This window comes from Balaenoptera ricei, chromosome 3, assembly GCF_028023285.1.
Source record: "Balaenoptera ricei isolate mBalRic1 chromosome 3, mBalRic1.hap2, whole genome shotgun sequence".
NCBI classification, from domain to species: Eukaryota; Metazoa; Chordata; class Mammalia; order Artiodactyla; family Balaenopteridae; genus Balaenoptera; species Balaenoptera ricei.
The window spans coordinates 89,342,678-89,363,691 of NC_082641.1; the positions used below are offsets into that span (position 1 = coordinate 89,342,678).

General features: G+C 34.6%; 1 protein-coding gene across 7 annotated transcripts in view; it reads left to right on the plus strand.

Moving 5' to 3' along the window:
• The window catches only part of FER (FER tyrosine kinase), a 462,877-nt gene that overhangs the window by 63,251 nt on the left and 378,612 nt on the right, over nt 1–21,014 (plus strand). For all 7 annotated transcript variants that reach the window (XM_059916864.1, XM_059916866.1, XM_059916867.1 and 4 more), the window contains one exon: nt 15,323–15,496. In XM_059916864.1, coding sequence (XP_059772847.1) covers nt 15,323–15,496 — 174 coding nt within the window. The remainder of the gene's footprint in view (nt 1–15,322; nt 15,497–21,014) is intronic.

The following is a 21,014-nucleotide window of genomic DNA, read 5'->3' on the forward strand; positions in this document are numbered from 1 at the left end:
AAGATCTTGTTCTTTGAAAAGGTACAATATTGACAAACCTTTAGCTAGACTCACTAGGAAAAAAGAGAGAAGGCTCTGGTAAATAAAATCAGGAACAAAAGAGGAGAAATAGCAGTGGATACCATAGAAATACAAAGGATTATGAGAGAATATTATAAACTGCCATACACCAACAAGTTGGACAACCTAGAAGAAATGGATAAAAATTTCAGTCATACCATACAATCTTCCAAGACTGAATCACAAAGAAATAGAAAATCTGAATAGACTGATCAATAGGAAATTGAAACAGTAATCAAAAATATCCCCAAAAACGAAGTCTAGAACTAGATGGCTTCACTGAAGATTCAAAGAAGATTTAATAACTGTCCTTCTCAAATTCTTCTAAAAAATTGAAGAGGAAGGAATGCCTCAACTCATTTTATAAGGCAAACATTACTCAGATACCAAAACCAGACAAGGACAACACAAAAAAAGAAAATTACAGGGCATTATCTCTGATGAACATACTTGCAAAATTCCTCAACAAAATATTAGTAAACCAAATAAACAATACAGCTGACCCTTGAACAACGCAGGTTTTGAACTTCACAGGTCCACTTATACATAGGTTTTTTTCTGTAGTAAATACAGCACTATATGGTATGTGTTTGGTTGAATCCACTGGTGTGGAACCATGGATATGGAGGGCCACCTATGGGACTTGAGTATCAAGCAGGTTTTGGTGTCTGTGGCAAATCCTGGAACTAATCCCCCTTGGATACTGAGGGACAGTTGTACATTAAAAGGATCATACACCATAATCACGTATGATTTAATCCAGGGATGCAAGTATGGTTTGACATCCACAAATCAATCAATGCGATTCACCACATTAGTAAAATGAAGGATAAAAATCATATGATCATCTCAGTTGATGCAGAAAAAGCATTTGACAAGATTCAGAACCCATTTATGATAAAAACTCTCAATAAAATGTGTATAGAAGGAACGTACCTCAATATAATAAAGGACATATATGACAAATTCACAGCTAACATCATATTCAAAGGTGAAAACTTGAAAGCAATCCCTCTAAGATCAGGAACAAGATGACGATGCCCACTCTCACACTTTTATTCAACAAAGTATTGGAAGTCCAAACCACAGCAATCAGGCAAGAAAAAGAAATAAAAAGCATCCAAATTGGAAAGGAAGAAGTAAATCCATCACTATTTGCAGATTTCATGATGTTATATATAGAAAACCCTAAAGACTCCATCAAAAAACTATTAGAAATAGTCAATGAGTACAATAAAGTTGCTGGGTACAAAATCAATATAGAACAAAAATCTTTTGTGTTCCTATATACTAACAACAAACTAGTAGAATGAGAAATTGAGAAAAGAATCCCATTTACAATTGAAACAAAAAGAATAAAATACTGAGGAATAAATTTATCCAAGGATGTGAAAGACATGTACACTGAAAATTATAAGACGTTTTTGAAAAAAATTAAAGATGACACAAAGAAATGGAAAGATATTCTATGCTCATGGACTGGAAAAATTAAGATTGTTAAAATGTTCCTATTACATTAAACAATGTATGGATTCAATGTAATACCTATGAAATTCCCAAGGACATTTTTCACAGAAATAGAACAAAAAAATCCTAAAATTTATATGGAACGAAAAAGACCCTGAATAGCTAAAGCAATCCTGAGAAGAGAGAACAAAACTGGAGGCATCACACTCCCTGACTTCAAATTATATCACAAAGCTCTTGTAATTAAAACAGCATTGTATTGGCAGAACATTGGACACATAGATCAGTGGAACAGAATTCTGAGCCCAGAAATAAACCCACACATATATGTATAATTAATTTATGACAAAGGAGCAAAGAACATACAATGGAGAAAGAATAGTCTCCTCAATAAATTGTGTTGGGAAAATGGATAGCCACATGCAAAAGAATGAAACTAGACCACTATCCTACACCACGTACAAAAATCCACTCAAAATGTATTAAAGACTTGAATATAAGACCTGAAACCATAAAATTCCTAGAAGAAAACATAATATACTTTTTGACATTGGTCTTAGCAGTATCCTTCTGGATGTGTCTCCTCAGGGAAGGGAAATAAAAGCAAAAAAAAATCAAAAAACAAAAAACACAAATGAGACTACATCAAACTAAAAAGCTTCTGCCCTGCAAAGGAAACCATCAACAAAATGAAAAGACAACCTACCAACTGGGAGAAGGTATTTGCAAATCATATACCCATTAAGAGGCTAATATCCAAAATATATAAAGAACTCATACAACTCAACAACAACAAAAAACAACCTAATTAAAAAATGGGCAGAGGATCGGAATAGACATTTTTCCAAAGAATACACATTAATGGTCAATGGGTACATGAAAAGATGCTCAATATCACTAATCATCAAGGAAATGCAAATCAAAACCACAATTAGATATCACCTCATGCCTGTTTGAATGGTTATTATCAAAAAAAGCAAGAAACAAGTGTTAGAGAGGATGTGGAGAAGAGGGAATCTTCGTATACTGTTGATGGTAATGTGAATTGGTGCAGCTACTATGGAAAACAGTATGGAGATTCTTCAAAAAATTAAGAATAGAACTACCATATGACTCAGCTGTTCCACTTCTGGGTATTTATCACAAGAATATGAAAACACTAATTTTAAAAGATATATGCACCCCTCTGTTTATCACAGCATTATTTACAATAGGTAAGATATGGAAACAACCTAAGTACCCACCAACAGATGAATGGATAAAGAAGATGAGATATATATCTATATCTATATATCTATATATATAAAATCACACTGTAGTGTATACAGAAATAGAAATATAGTACACATGAAACTTATATAATGTTATAAACCAGCAAAAAATGAAAAGGAACTTACAACTCAAGAGCAAAAAAACCAAACAATCCATTTATAAAATGGGCAGAGAATCTGAATAAACATTTCTCCAAAGAAGACAAATGGTCATAACTTGGTACAGTTACTTTGGAAAACAGTGTGGAGGTTCCTCAAAAAATTAAAATAGAATGACCATATGATCCAGCAATTCCATTTCTGAGTATATATCTGAAGGAAATTAAATTATTATCTTGAAGAGATATGTATGCCCCCATGTTCATTGCAGCATTATTTATAATAGCTAAGATATGGAAATAACCTAAGTGTCCATCAATGGATGAATGGGTAAAGAAAATACCCATGTTCATTGCAGCATTATTTATAATAGCCAAGATATGGAAATAACCTAAGTGTCCATCAATGGATGAATGGGTAAAGAAAATATGGTATATATACACAATGAAATATTATTAAGTCATAAAAAAGGAAATCCTGTCTTTTGCGACAACATGGATAGACCTTGAGGTCATTACGCTAAGTGAAATAAGTCAGACATAAAATAATCACATTTAGGAATTCAGAAAATCTCTTGAAATAATGCATTTTATGTAAAAAACAGTATTTTATGATATAATATTAATATTATTTACTATACCACTCAACATTCTGAAAAATGTTCTAAAACTTAAAGTCTCAAACCAATCATTTGTTTTCCTGGAGCATAAAGAAATGTGTACTGTCAGTGTTAAAGTTGTACTATTTCTAATTATCCAGTGTGATATTGGGGTTGTTTAGGTAAGAAGATGATTTATTTCTTAATTGTTCTGTTTAGGAAGATTTGAAGGGTGGTTCATTATTCTAGTTAGAAACTCAAATACAGTGAGAGGCCTCTTTCTTTTTCATCTTCATTTCTTCTAACAGACTGTGTCATATCAAGAATGACTCACTAATCTTGGCCTAGGACTTCTTCACTTTAGCTGTTTGTTATTCATGCTACAAAGTAGGTGGCCCACAGGGAGTAGATGGCTTTTCCCTATGGCTCTTAAGCTTGTAATTTAATGATAAAGTACTAAATACAGATTAATGTAATATTTAACCAGTTTATAAGGTACTCTCATCAGTTTAGCTTAGATATTATTCTCAAAGTAGTCCTTCATTGCAAGGGTCTTTAGGTTCCCATACTTCTGTATCCTCCAGACTTCTTAGGTTGTATCCAGTCTAACACATTAAGAGGTAGATTTGGGTTGAAGCTGAGCTCTTCCATTCGTTAGCTGTGTGATCTTGGACAGATTACTTAAAATCTCTCCAACACTATTTATAAGATGAAGATATGTGTCTCAGAGTGTTGATGTAAGGGGTGAATAAGAAAAAGCCTATGAGCGTATCAGAGGTAGACAGTGTTGGAGAGGAGGAGTGAAGGGCCGTCTTGACAAGCAAGGTTAGCTTTAATTGGGGTGGAGTTGGGGAGAAGTAATGGAGAACATCAAACTCACCTCTTGGTTCTGTATTACACAGGATATGAGAAAAGAAAACAGCATTTCTTTGGTAGAGCTTCAAAAGGGAGTATCCTAAGTCTACAGTCTGGTTCATACCTTCTGGAAACAAATGCAGAGCTTTAACTTTTTTTCCCCCCCCAGAAGTCTATTTGAGGGGCTTTTAAAAAAGATTAGATTGAGCAGTAGCTGGAAGAACTGGTTGGATTGGGGAAGGGAAAGGCTTTGTTTTTGTAAAAAATGTTGAGTTGAAAGAGCCAATCAAGGAAATTTTGGGGATACAGGAAATAGGGAATAACAGAACCACTTCTCTAGGACATGGATGGGGAATGGGAGTGGGATGCAGCAGGGTGGAGAACAGGAATATTACCCAGAAACTAGAGGGAAGTAGGCAAACATCTCCTTACTGTAATTTATTGTTTTCTTTAAAATTTTCAAATAGGCCATCCCTGTATTAACAAAGATCCACTAGAGCTGGATCAACAAAGCAATCTTCTGTGGACATGAGCTACAGAGGTCAATGAGCTTATGAAGATGATGAGGGAAATAGCTAAGTAGAGAACAACCACAGGGTGCTGGAGCTGGAAGAGACTGCGGAGGTCTTTAATTCAACCCGTAACTTTTGGTAGGACAAACTGCTGAGCTTATGTGATTTACTTCTGAAGGACAAAGGTGACTCTGGCCAGTTATCTTTGTTCCTCAGAAGAACAAGAAGAGTGGCCTTTAAGTCCAAGAAGAACAAAAGCAATTGAGGGGCACTGAGTCTAGAAAATTGAAGAAAAAGTATTAGAAAAGAAAAGGTAATATAGTTTCCTTCATGGTCTGAATCTGTGCTTAAACTGTTTTTTTTTTAAACATCTTTATTGGAGTATAATTTCTTTACAATGGTGTGTTAGTTTCTGCTTTATACGAAAGTGAATCAGCTGTACATATACATATATCCCCATATCTCCTCCCTCTTGCGTCTCCCTCCCACCCTCTAGACTTTTTTTTTTTTTTTTTTTTTGGCCATGCTGTGTGGCATGCGGGATCTTAGTTCCCCAACCAGGGATCGAACCTGTGACACCTGCATTGGGAGTGCAGAGTCTTAACCACTGGACTGCCAGGGAAGTCCCTGTTTAGACATTTAGACTTATTCTTTTTTGGTAGCAGTACCAATATTCTGGTAGTCATGTGTTTTCCAGAAATGGCTTTTTTCTTACTGCTGAGATTGGGCAATGACTGAGATAATGTGGCTCAGCATCTTTGGTACCACTCTTTAGAACCCAGATATTGACTTTGATTATGTTGATTATTTTGATTCTATTTTATTTAAAAATATTTAGTAATTTTTTGTCTACATAGCATTTTTATTCAGGATTTGTTTTGATTGTGTTGTCAGTGTTTGATAATCTGAGAATTTATAGTACTTGAATAACAGGGTCTAAAAAGTTTCAACCCTTTCTTTCTTTTTAAATAAATTTATTTTTAATTTACTTATTTTTGGCCGCATTGGGTCTTCATTGCTGCGCGCGGGCTTTCTCTAGTTGCAGCAAGCAGGGGCTTCTCTTTGTTGTGGTGCACGGGCTTCTCATTGCGGTGGCTTCTCTTGTTGCAGAGCATGGGCTCCAGGCTTGGGGGTTTCAGTAGTTGTGGCATGCAGGCTCAGTTCTAGAGTGCAGGCTCAGTAGTTGTGGCACACAGGCTTAGTTGCTCCGCAGCATGTGGGATCTTCCCGGACCAGGGATTGAACCCATATCCCCTGCATGGGCAGGCAGATTCTTAACCACTGCGCCACGAGGGAAGTCCCTCAACCCTTTCATTGTTAGAAAGGCTTAATTAGAGAAGCCGAAATCCCCTGAAATTAAAGGACATATTTAACTCAGATGATCCATTTCTCGCTCACTCACTAAGTAAACTCAGTCCTTTGGTTCTTTGCAAATCTCCACCAGATGAGATCATACCTGTAGAGATTTCTGGATACTGGGCTATAAACCATGCAGAGGAGACCAGTCAATTCCTGCTATATTTACAGGGGAGGAAATTTTAAATGCTGTAAGAAAAGAATAAGTTATCCAGAAACTCATCAAAATGAGTTACAGAATTGATGGGTTTCATATATGTAATCAGTTTGTGAAAACTATTATATTATCATTATAAAACATTTGAATGTCCCAAGGCTATTTGACTCAGATATGGTACTGATAGTGTGGGGTTTTTTTGTTTGTTTTGTTTTGTTTTGTTTTCATGCTTCTTGTGCTGGGATTGATTGAGCTTCTTGAATCTGTGGATTTTTCGTTTTCATCAAGTTTTGAATATTTTCAGCCATTATTTCTTCAAATACTTTCCCTATTCCTCTCTGTCTTCTATGATGTTTCTAATTATACACATATTAGATCTCTAAAAGTCCTAAAGTTCAGTGATACTCTGTCTATTAAAAAAAATTTTTTTTTCTCTCTGCTTCATTTTTGATAGTTTGTATTGCTATGTGTTGTTGAGTTTTGTTTGGGGACACAGTTACGTTACTTGGAAAGAGTTTGATCTTTTGGATCCTGATTTTAAGATTTGTTAGGCAGGACCAGAACAGTGTTAACTCCAGGGCTAATTACTCCCCACTAGCAAGGCAAAACTTTTTTGAGTATTCTACCCCGTGCCCCATAAATTTTGAGTTTTTCCATGTGGCTGGTGGGAATGGACAGTATTCCCAACCATGGGTGAGCACCAGGTCCTGTTTCCTCTAGTCTTTTCAGCCAGTTCTTTGCCCAGCTCATGTAGTTTTCTCACAGGCATGCACTGATCAGTGTTGTGCTGAATCCTGGACGGAGCGGGGCTCGCTGCAGATCTCTGGACTTCTCTCTGTGTACCTCTGTCCTCTCCAGTAGTCTGTCCCATGAACTCTAGTTGCCTTGCTCTTTCCTGACTCTCAGCTTTGTCTCCTCAACCCAGGAATTCTGCTGGTGTCTCCTTCAGTTTCTCCTTCCTGTGCTGCAGTCTCTCAAGTCAGTAAGTCAGGGCAATTGTAGGGCTCACCTTGTTTGTTTCCTTTTCTTGGTGATCACTGTTCTTCTTTGGCTGGTAAACAGTGTCTTGAAAACTGTTGTTCCATATCTTTTGTCCATTTTTTGCTTGTTTCAGGTAGAAGGGTAAATTTGGTCCCTGTTACTCCATCTTTGCTGATTTTATTTTTAAAGATTTTTCCCAATAGCATTTTATTTTTCTTCTGGGAAGATGTAATTAGCACTTAACGAAATCAGACTACATATTTAGAATTTAAGATAATTCAGATCAGGTGAGGGTTTGCATTATTATTTTAATAAAAAAATGTAAACAAGTATAAGCTATGTGAGGCCCAGAGAGTTTTCTTCTTGACCTTTTAATTTAACCCCTGTAATGGCCAAGTCCCCTGCCTAAAATTTCTGATTGGGCATTGTAATTAGTATATATCAAACTTTTTACTATGACTTCTAAGTCTGTTTATCTCTGATTTTCTCCCTGCACTTCCCTTAAGAAAATACCTCCAGGAATGCAACTGGGGCAGTTTTAGGCCTTTCAGTTCTCTTTGGGATTCCAGCCCTGTGCTGCCTGCTGTCCAATATATGAAAAGAGTGTCATTTATGATGCCCCATTTTCTAGTTGTTTTCAATGGGAAGATGAGTTTGATTCCAGTTAGTATGTCGTGGTCAAAAGAGGTCCTTTACTTTGCTGGTTATTTTATCTCCTCTTTCTAACATTGTTACTGGTACAAAGGAATCAATCAGTCAATCAAGAAAAACAGTGTTTTCGTGTTTCCTTCATCTCATTTCTGAGTACCTGATAATATGCATGATTAATTTGTTAATTACAATTACTAATATATAGAAATATAAGCAGTGTGGTAGGATCTTTACATTTCATGCCTGTTGCTATTGTATATACCTGAATGGAATAAATTATTTTCTGTGGAAAATTCTAACATTTAATTTTTAAAAATTAATTTAGACTTTATTTCCCCAAAGTAAGTTAAACTAGTGAGTTTTTACCACGTTATGGAGGAGCTGCTAATATTTCCTACTACCTTTGAGTAGATATTGTTTTATATTTTTTCACACTATCACGTAATGATTAAAAAATAGCTCACCTTGTTCTGTATTATTTTATTTTAGATATAGTTTTGGCTTCTAGTGTGATGATTGTTCCCTGTTCCATATGAGAGCTGCAATTTAATTGCATGGAAGCATCTGTCCTAAATTTGGAGTGATACAGTAAAGGCTGGTGTTTCATATTTTAGTAAACCGTATGTTTGGAAGTGCTATCGTGGTGTTAGGTCACAGTGTGTATGTATTTTGAGCAGCTTGTGGATGGAATTTGAGTTGGTACAGAAATAATTTTGTTTTGGATTAGTTCTAATATTTACATTTTTACAAGGCATTTCAGGTTTGAGGAGAAAAAAATAATTTGTTATCTTTTCCACATTTCATGTATAGTCGTCCTAATTTTCTTCTCTGTATTTTTTTTTTTTATGCATATGCCCACACAAGACATTTATTTATCTTACAGAAATAACTTTGTACTCTATAAACTGTTCTGAAGTTTGGCTTTTTTACTTAGTTATGTATTTTGGGCTTTCTCTGTATCATTTCACTTGCAGTTACTTTACTTTTTTTAATGGCTGCATATCATTTTATAATTCATTTCTTCAGTTTTTTTATTGAACTCTTTTTGCTCTTAAAATTGTGATAAATATCCTTGTAAATAAAATCTGAATTCTTGTGAAAATATTATTTGTGAGATAAATTCTAAGAAGTAGAATTTCTGGGTATAAAGTTTGCCCACTTAGAAGTTTAGTAGCTATTGCCAAATTTGTTTTTCAGTAACTTACATTTCCACTAACAGTGCATTAGAGAGCCTGTTCCCATATACACTTACCTACAGTGTGTGGTTGTTTTATTTAATTTTGTCAATCTGATACATGAAAAATAATAATTTCAAATGGCTTCATTTGTATTTTTTTATTATTAGAAAGGGTAAGCCTTTTCCTTTCAAATCGTTATCTTCAGAGGCATCTAAGAAACAGTGTTAAATAACATTGTTGATATTAAACAGCTTGGTTTGTGTTTGACTTATATGGGAATACTTCTATATTTGACTATTAAATATTCATTTTTGAAATGTTCCCAAACTGATTATGAGACGTTTTTCTTTTAATGGGCAATTTTGCCCAATTAATATTTTACTTAAGACTTTTGCATTGGTATTTATAAATGAATTTAATTTTGTAGTATCTTCATCATTTTTTGTTATCTGTGTTATGGTGATTTTAGGAACTTTGTTTTCAATCTCCATTTTTAGAAACAATTTAGGTAATACCAAAGGTATCTCTTTCATAAAGGTTTGAAATTATTCATTAGGAAAAAATGTTTGAGCTGTGTACTTTATTAGAGGTATTTTATTGATAATTGATTTATGATAACCATGTACTCCATGGTTATTGGTCTCTTTGAATTTCCTATCTGTAAAAGTTAGGATTCAGTCAGGAAAACAGAACCTACACTAGGTACTTCAATAAATAGGATTTAATTGGGGTAAATGTGTTCAAAAGTTTTAGAAGAGCTAAGAGCAAGCAGAGAAAGGTAAGGCACCTCAGAGATTAGTAACTCTGTGGAGCCTCTACCATCTGGAAGCCACAAAGGGAGGAGGAGGGCTTATTACAAGCAGAGAGACAGAGGAAAGAAAGAATCTGAGAGGGAGAGAGAAATATATCCTGGCTTCTCCCTTCTTCCTGCCCTTCAGCCTTGTGCCAGTACCTCCCATTGCCCAATAAAGCCAAAAGCCAGTTAGCAAGGGAGAGCCTGGGAAATACAGTTTGCAGAGATCAGGTCCCAGCAGGTAAAGGGCTGGGAATGTACCTGTGAGCAAAAAAATGGAATGATCTGTATGCAGTCTCTTGGAATGTCAGTTTTGCTAATTTGCATTTCTCTTTAAAAGAAAAAAAAAGCTACTTCACTTATTTTCAGATTCTTCTCTCAGTTTTTGCAATTTTGTCTTAATTTATGGTTATTTCTCACTTTTAAGTGTCGATTTTATATACTTTATTTCCTTTGTTATTGTTATTTCCTTCGTTATTGTTAAGCTCTCCTTTTTAATGCTGTCAACATTTTTTCTATTTTTATTTTTGTCTAATTAATAAATATTTTTCATTTTTTCTTTTCAGGTCCTTCTTTGTACTTTTCTTAGTTTTATATTGTTCTCCCTTTTCTAACTTCTAAAACTGTATTTTAATAAATTTATTTTAAAATTTTCTTACTTAGACATAGAAGTGTAAAGTTTGTGAATCTTTGAGCATATTGAGCTGTATATCATGGAGCTTGATGGTCAGTGTTTTATTTACTGTTATTTCTAGGTCTTCTTTTAGTTTAAAAACTTAACTTTTTTGGCCTATGCATTTTTTTAGGAATGATTTGATTTTTTTCCCTTAAAAAATTCTGATAAGGATTTTTTCCTTTAATTGAAAGAGGCTAGATAGTGTGGTTAGTATGCACTATTTCTAATTTTGAGGAAGTTTATGAAATTTCTTATAGCCCAATATTATCTAATTTTTAAAAATATTCTTTTAAAATAGGTATTTTTAGACCTGTAGTGTATAGAGTTTTATATATGATGATAGATCAAACATATCCATTATTAAATTACTTATTCAGATACTCTGTATTTTTTTTTTTTTAGTCTAGTCTGTCACAGGTAGAGATGAGCATATTTAATTCTCCTAATACTTTTGATTTCTCATTGCATTTTCCACCATTTTTGCTTTCTGTTTGGATGTACTGTTTTCTGGAATGAAAAGAATCACAACAGTTATATATTCATGCTGAGTGATATTCTTTGGCAACATACTGTGCCCTTCTTTTATATTTTGTGTCTAGAATTCAGTTTTATATCATTTGAATATAATGACTGCTGGATCTTACTGTTCATATTTTTCTGGGAGAGGGGTTTCCCTATCTTTTCTGTTGTTGTTACATGTTATTTTATTTTACTGATGTTTCTCATTTTGTGTATAGTGAAGTTTTTTCCCCTCTGATTTGATAATGTTTTCCTTTTCATAGATGTTTAACACATAAAGTTTACATATAATATTTAACAGATGTGTTTAGTATAATTTTTATTTTGCAGCTTATTTTTAATTTTAATCATTTTAAGTTTCTTTTGTTTTCTTTCTTTTTCTAGTGGACAGTGTTAACTTTCTTTAAAAATTATTTTTGTAATTCAGAAGGTCTATATAGTCTGCTTTTTTCTAAACATTCACTTGTTTAAGTTTTGAAACTTAAAAATTATAAGCTTATATCTGTATCTGTTTATTTACAAACTTTACAACTAAAGCTGTCTATTGACTCTTCTGTATGAAAGGTGAGGAAATGAACATACTTATACGTCTTATCCATCTCTGACTCCTGATTTTGTTAGTATCCTTTGGGATTTTTGTCTAGTTTATTATAGTTAAATTATTCCTACTTTTACATTTTATAGCTCTTCTCTCAAAAGTTGATACTTTTTTTCTATTTTGTAAATTTAACCACAATGGTTTTATTTTCAAATTGTATTAATATTCTTTGCCTGTGATTAAATTTTTCTAAAATTAAACTTCAGATATTTTCACTTTTTATTATTTCTTAACCTATCTGTAGCTTTCAGCATCAGTGACTCTGACTACTGGTAAAATTCCATTATGAGGAACATTATTAATCCCTTAAGCAGGATTCTGTATAATAAAGCAATTTGAATGTCTGCAGATGGTCTGCAGATGAGATGAGTATTTTGTTCATCAGGTTAGAAGGAATTATCTTCCACAAATTATCCTCATCAACAAATAATTTATCTATGCTTTGGCCACTGCTATGCCCAAACTAAAGAGCATATCTGCAAAGTGCTATATCAGTTTTATTATAAATGTTGAAATGCATCTTTTTTGTTTGTTTGTTTCTTTATTAAGCATCTGTTAACATTTTGCTCATCTCTCTTTTTAAGAAATATTCCAGCCATGCATCTAATTCGAGTTATACACCACCCAAACGTTTTCTTGCACACTCACTCATTCCTTTTAGGCCAGTGCTTCTTATTGCATTATGTGCTGCTCTAATCCCTCTGTTGTTTTATCAGTTGAAGATAGACTTGTTAATTTTCCTTCCCCATCATAATTGGCATTGTTCTATGCTATCTAATTCCAGTTTGAAACAATTAAAAAAATCTTTTAATGGCATATTTTCACTTCATGGTTTTATTCTACATTTGTTCCTCCTTCCCTCCCTCTCTCCCTTCCTTCTTTCAAAGAATATTTAGTAACTATTATTTCAGGCTTCACAGTGAATACCTAAAATAGTGAACAAAGAGACAGAGTACTACCCTCATGGAGCTTCCATTGTAGTTGGGGAGACATTAAAAAAAAAAAGTATACATACAAATAAATAATTGTTTTAAGTGCTAAGATAAAGAATAGCAAGCATTAGACCTACATGAGATTTAGCTGATTTCCTAAAGGAAGAGGTGGATCTTGCCATGTGAAAGAGAGGATGAGCTCCCAGGAAGAGAGAATGTTTCAGAAACTAAAGGAAGACCAGTGCTCCTAGAACTTATTTAGCTGGGTAGATAATGGCAAAACAGAAGTTGAAAGGATAGACAGAGGACACATAATCTGAGACACTATAGGTCTTAGAAGGAAGTTTGGATTTTTCTTTAAATGAAAAGGAAAGCCAGTGTAGGATTTTATGCAGGAGATGACAATTTCTTTTGCTACTTTAAGGAGAATGGTTTGGAAAGGAGCAGAGTAGAAGAGAGGACACCAGTTAGGAGGTGCTGCAACAGTCTAAGCCAGAGATAATCATATCTTCCAAAAGGGGTGGCAGTGAATATGAAGAGAAGTGGGTAGATTTGTGGTAGACTTTGGAGGGAGAATCAGAAGGAGTTTCTGATGGATTGTTCATGTGCAAGGGTGACTTGAGCTTCAGAAGAACAGAGACTTTTAGGAAGAGAGGGCATATTTATTAGCAGTATTAGGTTGTTGTTAGTAGGATCAAGCCAGGTTTTTGTTATAGATAGAAGACAAATGCAAAGTTCTGATAAGAAGTATAAGGAGTTTTCTAATCATAGAGCAAGAGTTCTTGAGAGTACAGGATTCTATAGATAGTGTCTTGGGTCAGAATAGGAGATATTGAGGGCAATATGGGATTGACAGTTGGGATAATAATATATACCTTGGGAGGTTTTGACTTTTCACAGTGACTGCAGTGAACAGGGCTATTAGACAGGATGAGATGTGCCCTCCTGGGAGGTGAAGGGCAGTCTGACCCAGTTGTGTGATCTTTAATGTTAGCTTCTAAGAAGACTTCTCCCTAGGCTGCAAGGACTCCTACATAGAATCACAAAAATTTATTGCTACAAAACACTTAGAGAGTATTTGTTTTTTGAAGATAGAGAATATTTGTTTTTTGAGAAAGAAACTGATTCCTCTCACTTTATTTTTGGTAGCCTTAATATTCTGCACATGCTATAGAATGTTTTTCTAACGTGGTATTTTTTAGAGTGAAAATATCAGATGAAAAAGGCAAAGCTACAAGAATTACTAGGGCAATTTAAATTATGTTTTTAATCCACGTTTGTATAGTTTTTCTTGTTTTCATCTTTGTTAAATTTTATATTTTAATGGAGGAGCTACATCAGTTTTAAATGGCTTTGTGGTATCAAGAGCATCTTAGTACTGAGGTTTTTGAATTTGAAAGTAAATATGATGAGTTCATAGGCCACCTGTCTTACTTCATGTTCATAATAGCATCTCAGAACTAAAAATGACCTTTTTCCCCAAAGAAATGTCCTCAAAGATTACTTTTTTAAAAAAACATATATTGCGGTGTATCAAAAACAAGATTACTAAGTTAGACCCTGGTGAGTTCTGACTGACTAAGAATTTGCTTCCTTTAGGCTATACTTTTGATTTAGATACCTATTAAATTTTGATTTAGGATTATTTTGGGCTACTAACAGAAACAGAATTAATTCTGTTCATTCACAGATCAAAGGTAATAGTGTAGAAAATTACCCTTGTGAAATATCTGAAACTATACCTTGTCTATTTTTTGTATCTTTACCATGGATCCTCTCTGACCATGGAAAGTCTCCAACACCTGTTTCTGAGTAGAATTTTGAAGACCTGTAGTGAAGAGCATTCCTTTTACTTTTTTTTCAGTATTTATAAGCTAGAAAGTCTAAAAACAAATGACTTGTTCTTCGAGCAGTATCCATATGCCCACTTGTCCCAAACCCACCATTATGTGTGTCTGCTATTGAGGCAATGTGTTGGGCTAGAAAAACCATTGAGAACTAATGGTATTTATTAAGAAAAGAGATAAGATAGAAATGTAGAGAATACAAGTATTTAAGACATAGACAGCAAAAGAAGAGCAGGTATAAAGTTTGAGAAGGAATTTTTAGGAAGGGAGGAAGGCAAGCCAGCGTGTTGGAAGATAAGAAGCCATAGAAACCAAAAAAGAGAGTTTCAGGAAGAAGTGAGTCAGTAGGATCAGATGCCTCAGAGAAACAGGTTAAGAATGAAGATGGGTAAATTTCTGTTGCATTTGATCATTAGGAAGTGTTAACCTTACTGAGGCAATAGAATGGTTTGGGCAGAAGCAATATATCAGTGTGTTGAAAAACAAACAAGAAGTGGTAAAATGAAGACTGCAAGTGTGGCTTCTCAAAGAGTCCCTTAATCCTGTCCTAGAATTCTGCAGTCTCTGATTACTGAATTTTGAAGCATTTGTTCTTGAATTTAAAGATATTAAATATGAACCACTCATATAGCTCCTTGCATAATTGCCAGAAACCTGCCATTTTTATATTAATGTAATAATTTGTGTAAAACTAAATATTTAAAGTTCCTGAAGACAGCTAAGTGGAAACCTCTAATACAAGTGCTAATTTTATTTCTTATTTTTTAAAAAGTCTTGGCTACTTATGATTCAGCAGACGGAACAACTTAGTAGGATAATGAAGACACATGCAGAGGACCTAAATTCTGGGCCCTTACACAGGCTCACCATGATGATCAAAGACAAGCAGCAGGTGAAGAAGAGTTATATAGGTGTTCATCAGCAGATAGAGGCAGAGATGATCAAGGTTTGTCTTTCCGTTCTGGAATTCTTTCTTTAATTTGATTTTTAAATTCACTGAAATACTTTATCTTGTTTGACTTTAAAAACTGTTTAGTCACCATTTCCTAACAAGAAATAGATTTCAGTGTCTCTAATAAGTAGTATCTTATTTTTACTGAATATACAACTTTATTGATTATAAGATATATTGTTACTTTATATACTCTCATGAAAGAAAAAAATGCTGCCAATTAAACAATGATACAATGCTTTCTTATCACTTAGAATTTTTATTTTTTACTCACTGAAATAGCTCTTTTAGGCTTTTAAAAAATTAATTTGCATCATGTAATTCTATGCATATAATAAAAAATAGGCAAAATAAATTAGTTGGAATATTTCTATATTTTTTTCACAGAGTCTGTCTCTTCTGGATAACTTTTTACAGTGGTTTTTGTTATGAAAATTTGCAAATATACAGAAGAGAGAATTGTTAAATGAACTCCCATTGACCTATCCATCCATATAGTCAATATTTTCTTTTTTTTTTTTTTTCATCTATACTCTCACCTACTTTTCTTCTACACTGGATAACTTTAAAGAAAATTCCAGTTATTATTTTATCCATAAGTATTTTAGTATATATTGCTAAAATAAGTACTCTTTTAAAAAAAAACTATGTTATCATTAACCCACCTAAAATAACAATAATTTCTTAATATTATTAATTATCCTGACTATGCTCAAATGATTGTTAAATGTTTTTTACAGTTGTTTCATTTGAATCATGATCCAAACCTGACTCATATGTTGCATTTGAATAATCTCTTTTAATCTCTAGGTTCCCCTCACCACCCCACTTTTAAAATGCCATTTATTTGTGGAAGAAGCTGGGTAGTTTATTCTATAGCATTTAATTCCTTCATTTTGGATTTTGCTGTTAGCATCTTGTGATGCAGTTTCACATATTCCTTCATCCTCCAATTTTCTTGCAAACTGGAAGTTAGATCTAGAGGCTTGATAAGATTTTGGCTGTTTATTTTGGGCAAGAATACATCATAGGTGCTGGTATAGACTTCCTGTTGTTTCATATCAAGAGGTATATAATGTCTGCTTGTTTATCTTTTTCTGATGTTAAACTTGGCTAATAGGTTCCAGTGTTGCCAGCCTGGTCAATCTATTAAAAAAGTTTCTCTTCAGCCTTTCACCTAATAGTTTTAGAAACACTTCATATTTACCACTTAGATCCATTAGCTCAGTGGAGGTTGTAAAATGGCAATATTTTACTTCTGTCATTCCTGATGCAATTGTTAGCTGGAGTTTTTCAATAAAAATTTTTCCTTTATCAACTATTTGGTTGCCGTGAGGTGTAAGGTAGGATAAATTCTTGCTTTTTGATATTAATTTGCCAGTTGGGGACTTCCCTGGTGGCGCAGTGGTTAAGAAGCCGCCTGCCAATGCAGGGGACACAGGTTCAATCCCTGGTCCGGGAAGATCCCACATGCCACGGAGCAGCTAAGCCCGTGTGCCACAACTACTGAGCCTGCGCTGTAGAGCCCGCAAGCCACAACTACCGAGCCCGCATGCTGCTACTGAAGCCTGTGCGCCTAGAGCCTGTGCTCCACAACAAGAGAAGCCACCACAATGGGAAGCCAGTGCACTGCAATGAAGAGTAGTCCCCGCTGGACACAACTAGAGAAAGCCTGCATGCAGCAATGAAGACCCAACGTAGTCCCCCCACCCCCCAAAATATTGCCAGTTTGCCTAATAGTGAATTGGTTGTTTAGCAACTTCAAAAGTTAAGACTTCTAGTTTCCAGACCAGCATGTAAGAAGTTTGGAAGTTGTCCCTCCATCCTAACAACAAGTAAAAAGCTGAACAAACTGAAAAATCAACAACTCTTCTTAGATCCATTAGAGAAAGTAGGTCACAGAGCAGATGACTGCCCCCCTCCCCCCCCCCCCCCAGTTGGAGAGACTGACAAGCAAATACAGAGAATCACAACTTATCAGAGCAGCAGTGGTCTCGGGAACCACTGTTGGTTGTAGAAAAACCTGAACTGTAACTGACAAATTCTGGAAGTTCAGTGTGGACATTTCTGAGGGTTAAAAACTCCAGGAGGACCCACTCATTGAGGGGCCTTCACACTTGTGAATTTTACCTCCCAAATCCCTATGAGGTTCTCACAGAGAATATAGGAAAAAAAAAAATCCATGATCCTGGTAGTGGCAGAGGAAAAGGAATAATTTTGACATATGCTAGAGCATTCTGTTTTTAACAAGGTCTGTCGTCAGGACAAACTGTTTAGCCAGAATCTAACTGACCTGGGGGAAGGGAAGTACCCAACTCCAGCTCACTCTAGCCATCCTGTCCCATGTAAGGCGGGATGGAGACTGAGAAGTACATGTGAAGTTCACGGTCCAGGGGCACAGGCTCAGTGAAAGACCAAGACCTAATCAGAGGGCTATAAAATGCTTCTCCTTCCTTGACAACTTATCACCACATTAGTACAGGCCTGTTTACCTCAGTTCCTTTTACCCAGTACATTATACCTGACAATCAAGAAGAAAGAGACAAGGCATACCAGAGGCAGGAAACATAATTGGAAGAGACAGAGCAAGCATCAGCACCAGACATGGCAGGGATCTTGGAATTATCAGACTGGGAATTTAAAGCAACTATTAATAATGTGCTAAGAGCTCTAATGAGTAAAGTAGACAGCATACAAGAACAGATGGGCAATGTAAGCAGAAAGATAGAAATCCTAAGCAAGGACCAAGAAGAGATTCTAGAATTCAGTAACATTATAACAGAAATGAAGAATGACTTTGATGGGCTTATTAGGAGACTGGACACAACTGAAGAAAGAATCTCTGAACTTGAGTTTATACCAATAGAAATCTCTAAAAGTGAAAAGCAAAGAGAACAAAGACTGAAAAAAAAAAGTAAACAGCATATTCAAGAATTTTGGGACCACTACAAAAGGTGTAACATACATATAATGGGAATACCAGAAGGAGAAGAAAGGGACTGAGGAATAGAAGAAATTTTTGAAATAATAATGACTGAGAATTTCTCCAAATTAATGTCAGACACCAAATGACAGATCCAGGAAGCTCAGAGAACACCAAGCAGAATGAATGACGAAAAACCCCCTCATAAACGTAGAATTCTGAACCCTGTGAAAGTATCCCTCAAAAGTGAAGGAGAAATAAAGTCTTTGTCAGACAAACAAAAATTGATGGAATTTGTTGCCAAGAGACTGAGAAAGAAAGTATGATATAGGTCAGAAACTTGGATCTACATAGATAAAGAAAGAGCATTGGGGAAGGAATGAGTGAAGATAAAATGAAAACTTTTATTTTTCTCATTCTTAATTGATTTAATGGATATTGGTTTATTGAAAATGATAATAGCAACAATGTATTTGATTATGTGCACTCACGTATATATCCTGTGTGTGTGTATATATTTTTATGTATGCTTATATATAAGTGAAATGAATGACAGCGATAATACTTGGGATGGGAAGGAGGAATTATGATTATTTTGTTATTGTAAGGTATTTACACTATGCATGAAGTGGTATAGTGTTATTTGAAAGTAGGAGTGGATTAGTTACAAATGTATGTTGTAAACTCTAGGGCAGCCACTAAAAAAAGCGAAAAAAAAAGAAGTATACCTAGTATGCTAAGAAATGATAGAGGATAGAATCACATAAAATACTCAATTAAAACCACAAAGACAGAAAAAGAGTGGGAGACAAAAATTGGAACAAATAATAAGGGTAACAAATAGGAAACAGTAACAAATATGGTAGATACTAATCCAAATATATCAACAATTACTTTGAAGGTCAGTGGTCTTAATGAACCAATTAAAAGACAGATATTGTCAGAATGGATCAAAAAACAAGACACAACTGTATGTTGTCTACAAGAAACCTACTTTATATATAAAGACACATATAGATTAATAGTAAATGGATGGAGAAAGATATACCATACTAACCCTAATCAAAAGAAAGTGGGAGTAGCTATATTAATTGCAGACAGGCCAGACTTCAAAATAAAGAAATTTATCAGGGATAAAGAGGGGAATTACATAATGTTGAAGGGGTCAGTTCTCCAGGAAGACACTGTAATCCTTAACATGTATGTGCCTAACAACATAGCATCAAAATACTGATAGAACTGCAAAAAGTGTTAGAATTGTAAGGAGAAGTGGATGAACCTCTATTATAGTTGGAGATATCAGCACCCTCCCCACCCCCCATCAGAAATGGACAGATGCAGCAGGCAGAAAATCAGTAAGGACAGAGTTGAACTTAATAATATCATCAATCAACTAGATATAAGGAACATGTATAGACTACTTCATCCAAGAGCAGGAGAATACACATTCTTCTCAAGCTCACATTGGATGATTCAACAAGATAGACCACATTCTAGGTCATAAATCACACCTTAATAAATTTTAAAAGATGGAGTTGATACAATGTCTTCTCTGAGACCACAGTGGAATTAAACTAGAAATCAGTAACAGAAAGAAAGCTGGAAAATCCCCAAATACTTGGATGTTAAACAGTACACTTCTAAATAACACGTGGATCAAGGAAGAAATCTCAAGAAAAATTTAAAGATATTTTGAACGAAATGAACCTGGAAACAAAACTTATCAAAATTTGTGGGATACAACAAAAGCAGTGCTTAGAAGGAAATTTATAGCATTGAATGCATTTGTTAGAAAAGAAGAAAGATCTAAAATCAATCATCTAAGCTTCCACCTTAGGACAATAGAAAGAGAAGAGCAAATTGAATCCAAAGTACACAGAAGAAAAGAAATAATGAAAATTAGAGCAGAACTCAATGAAAATGAAAACATGAAACTAATAAAGTCAACAAAACCAAAATCTGGTACTTTGAGAAGAATAAAATCAGTAAGTCTCTAGCCAGGCTAACAAAAACCCAGTGTGGGTACAAATTACTAATATCAGAAGTGAAAGATACATATCCCATGGATATTAAAAGGATAATGAAGGACTACTTTTTAAAAACTCTTATGTCCTAATTCAAAAAGAGTCATGTACAACAATGTTCATTGCAGCTCTATTTACAATAGCCAGGACATGGAAGCAACCTAAGTGTCCATCGACAGATGAATGGATAAAGAAGATGTGGCACATATATACAATGAAATATTACTCAGCCATAAAAAGGAACGAAATTGAGTTATTTGTAGTGAGGTGGATGGACCTAGAGTGTGTCATACAGAGTGAAGTAAGTCAGAAAGAGAAAAACAAATACCATAAGCTAACATATATATGGAATCTAAAAAAAAAAAAAAAAAGGTCATGAAGAACCTAGGGGCAAGACGGGAATAAAGACACAGACCTACTAGAAAATAGACTTGAGGACGTGGGGAGGGGGAAGGGTAAGCTGTTACAAAGTGAGAGAGTGGTAGTGTATATATGGATATATATACACTACCAAATGTAAAATAGATAGCTAGTGGGAAGCAGTCGCATAGCACAAGGAGATCAG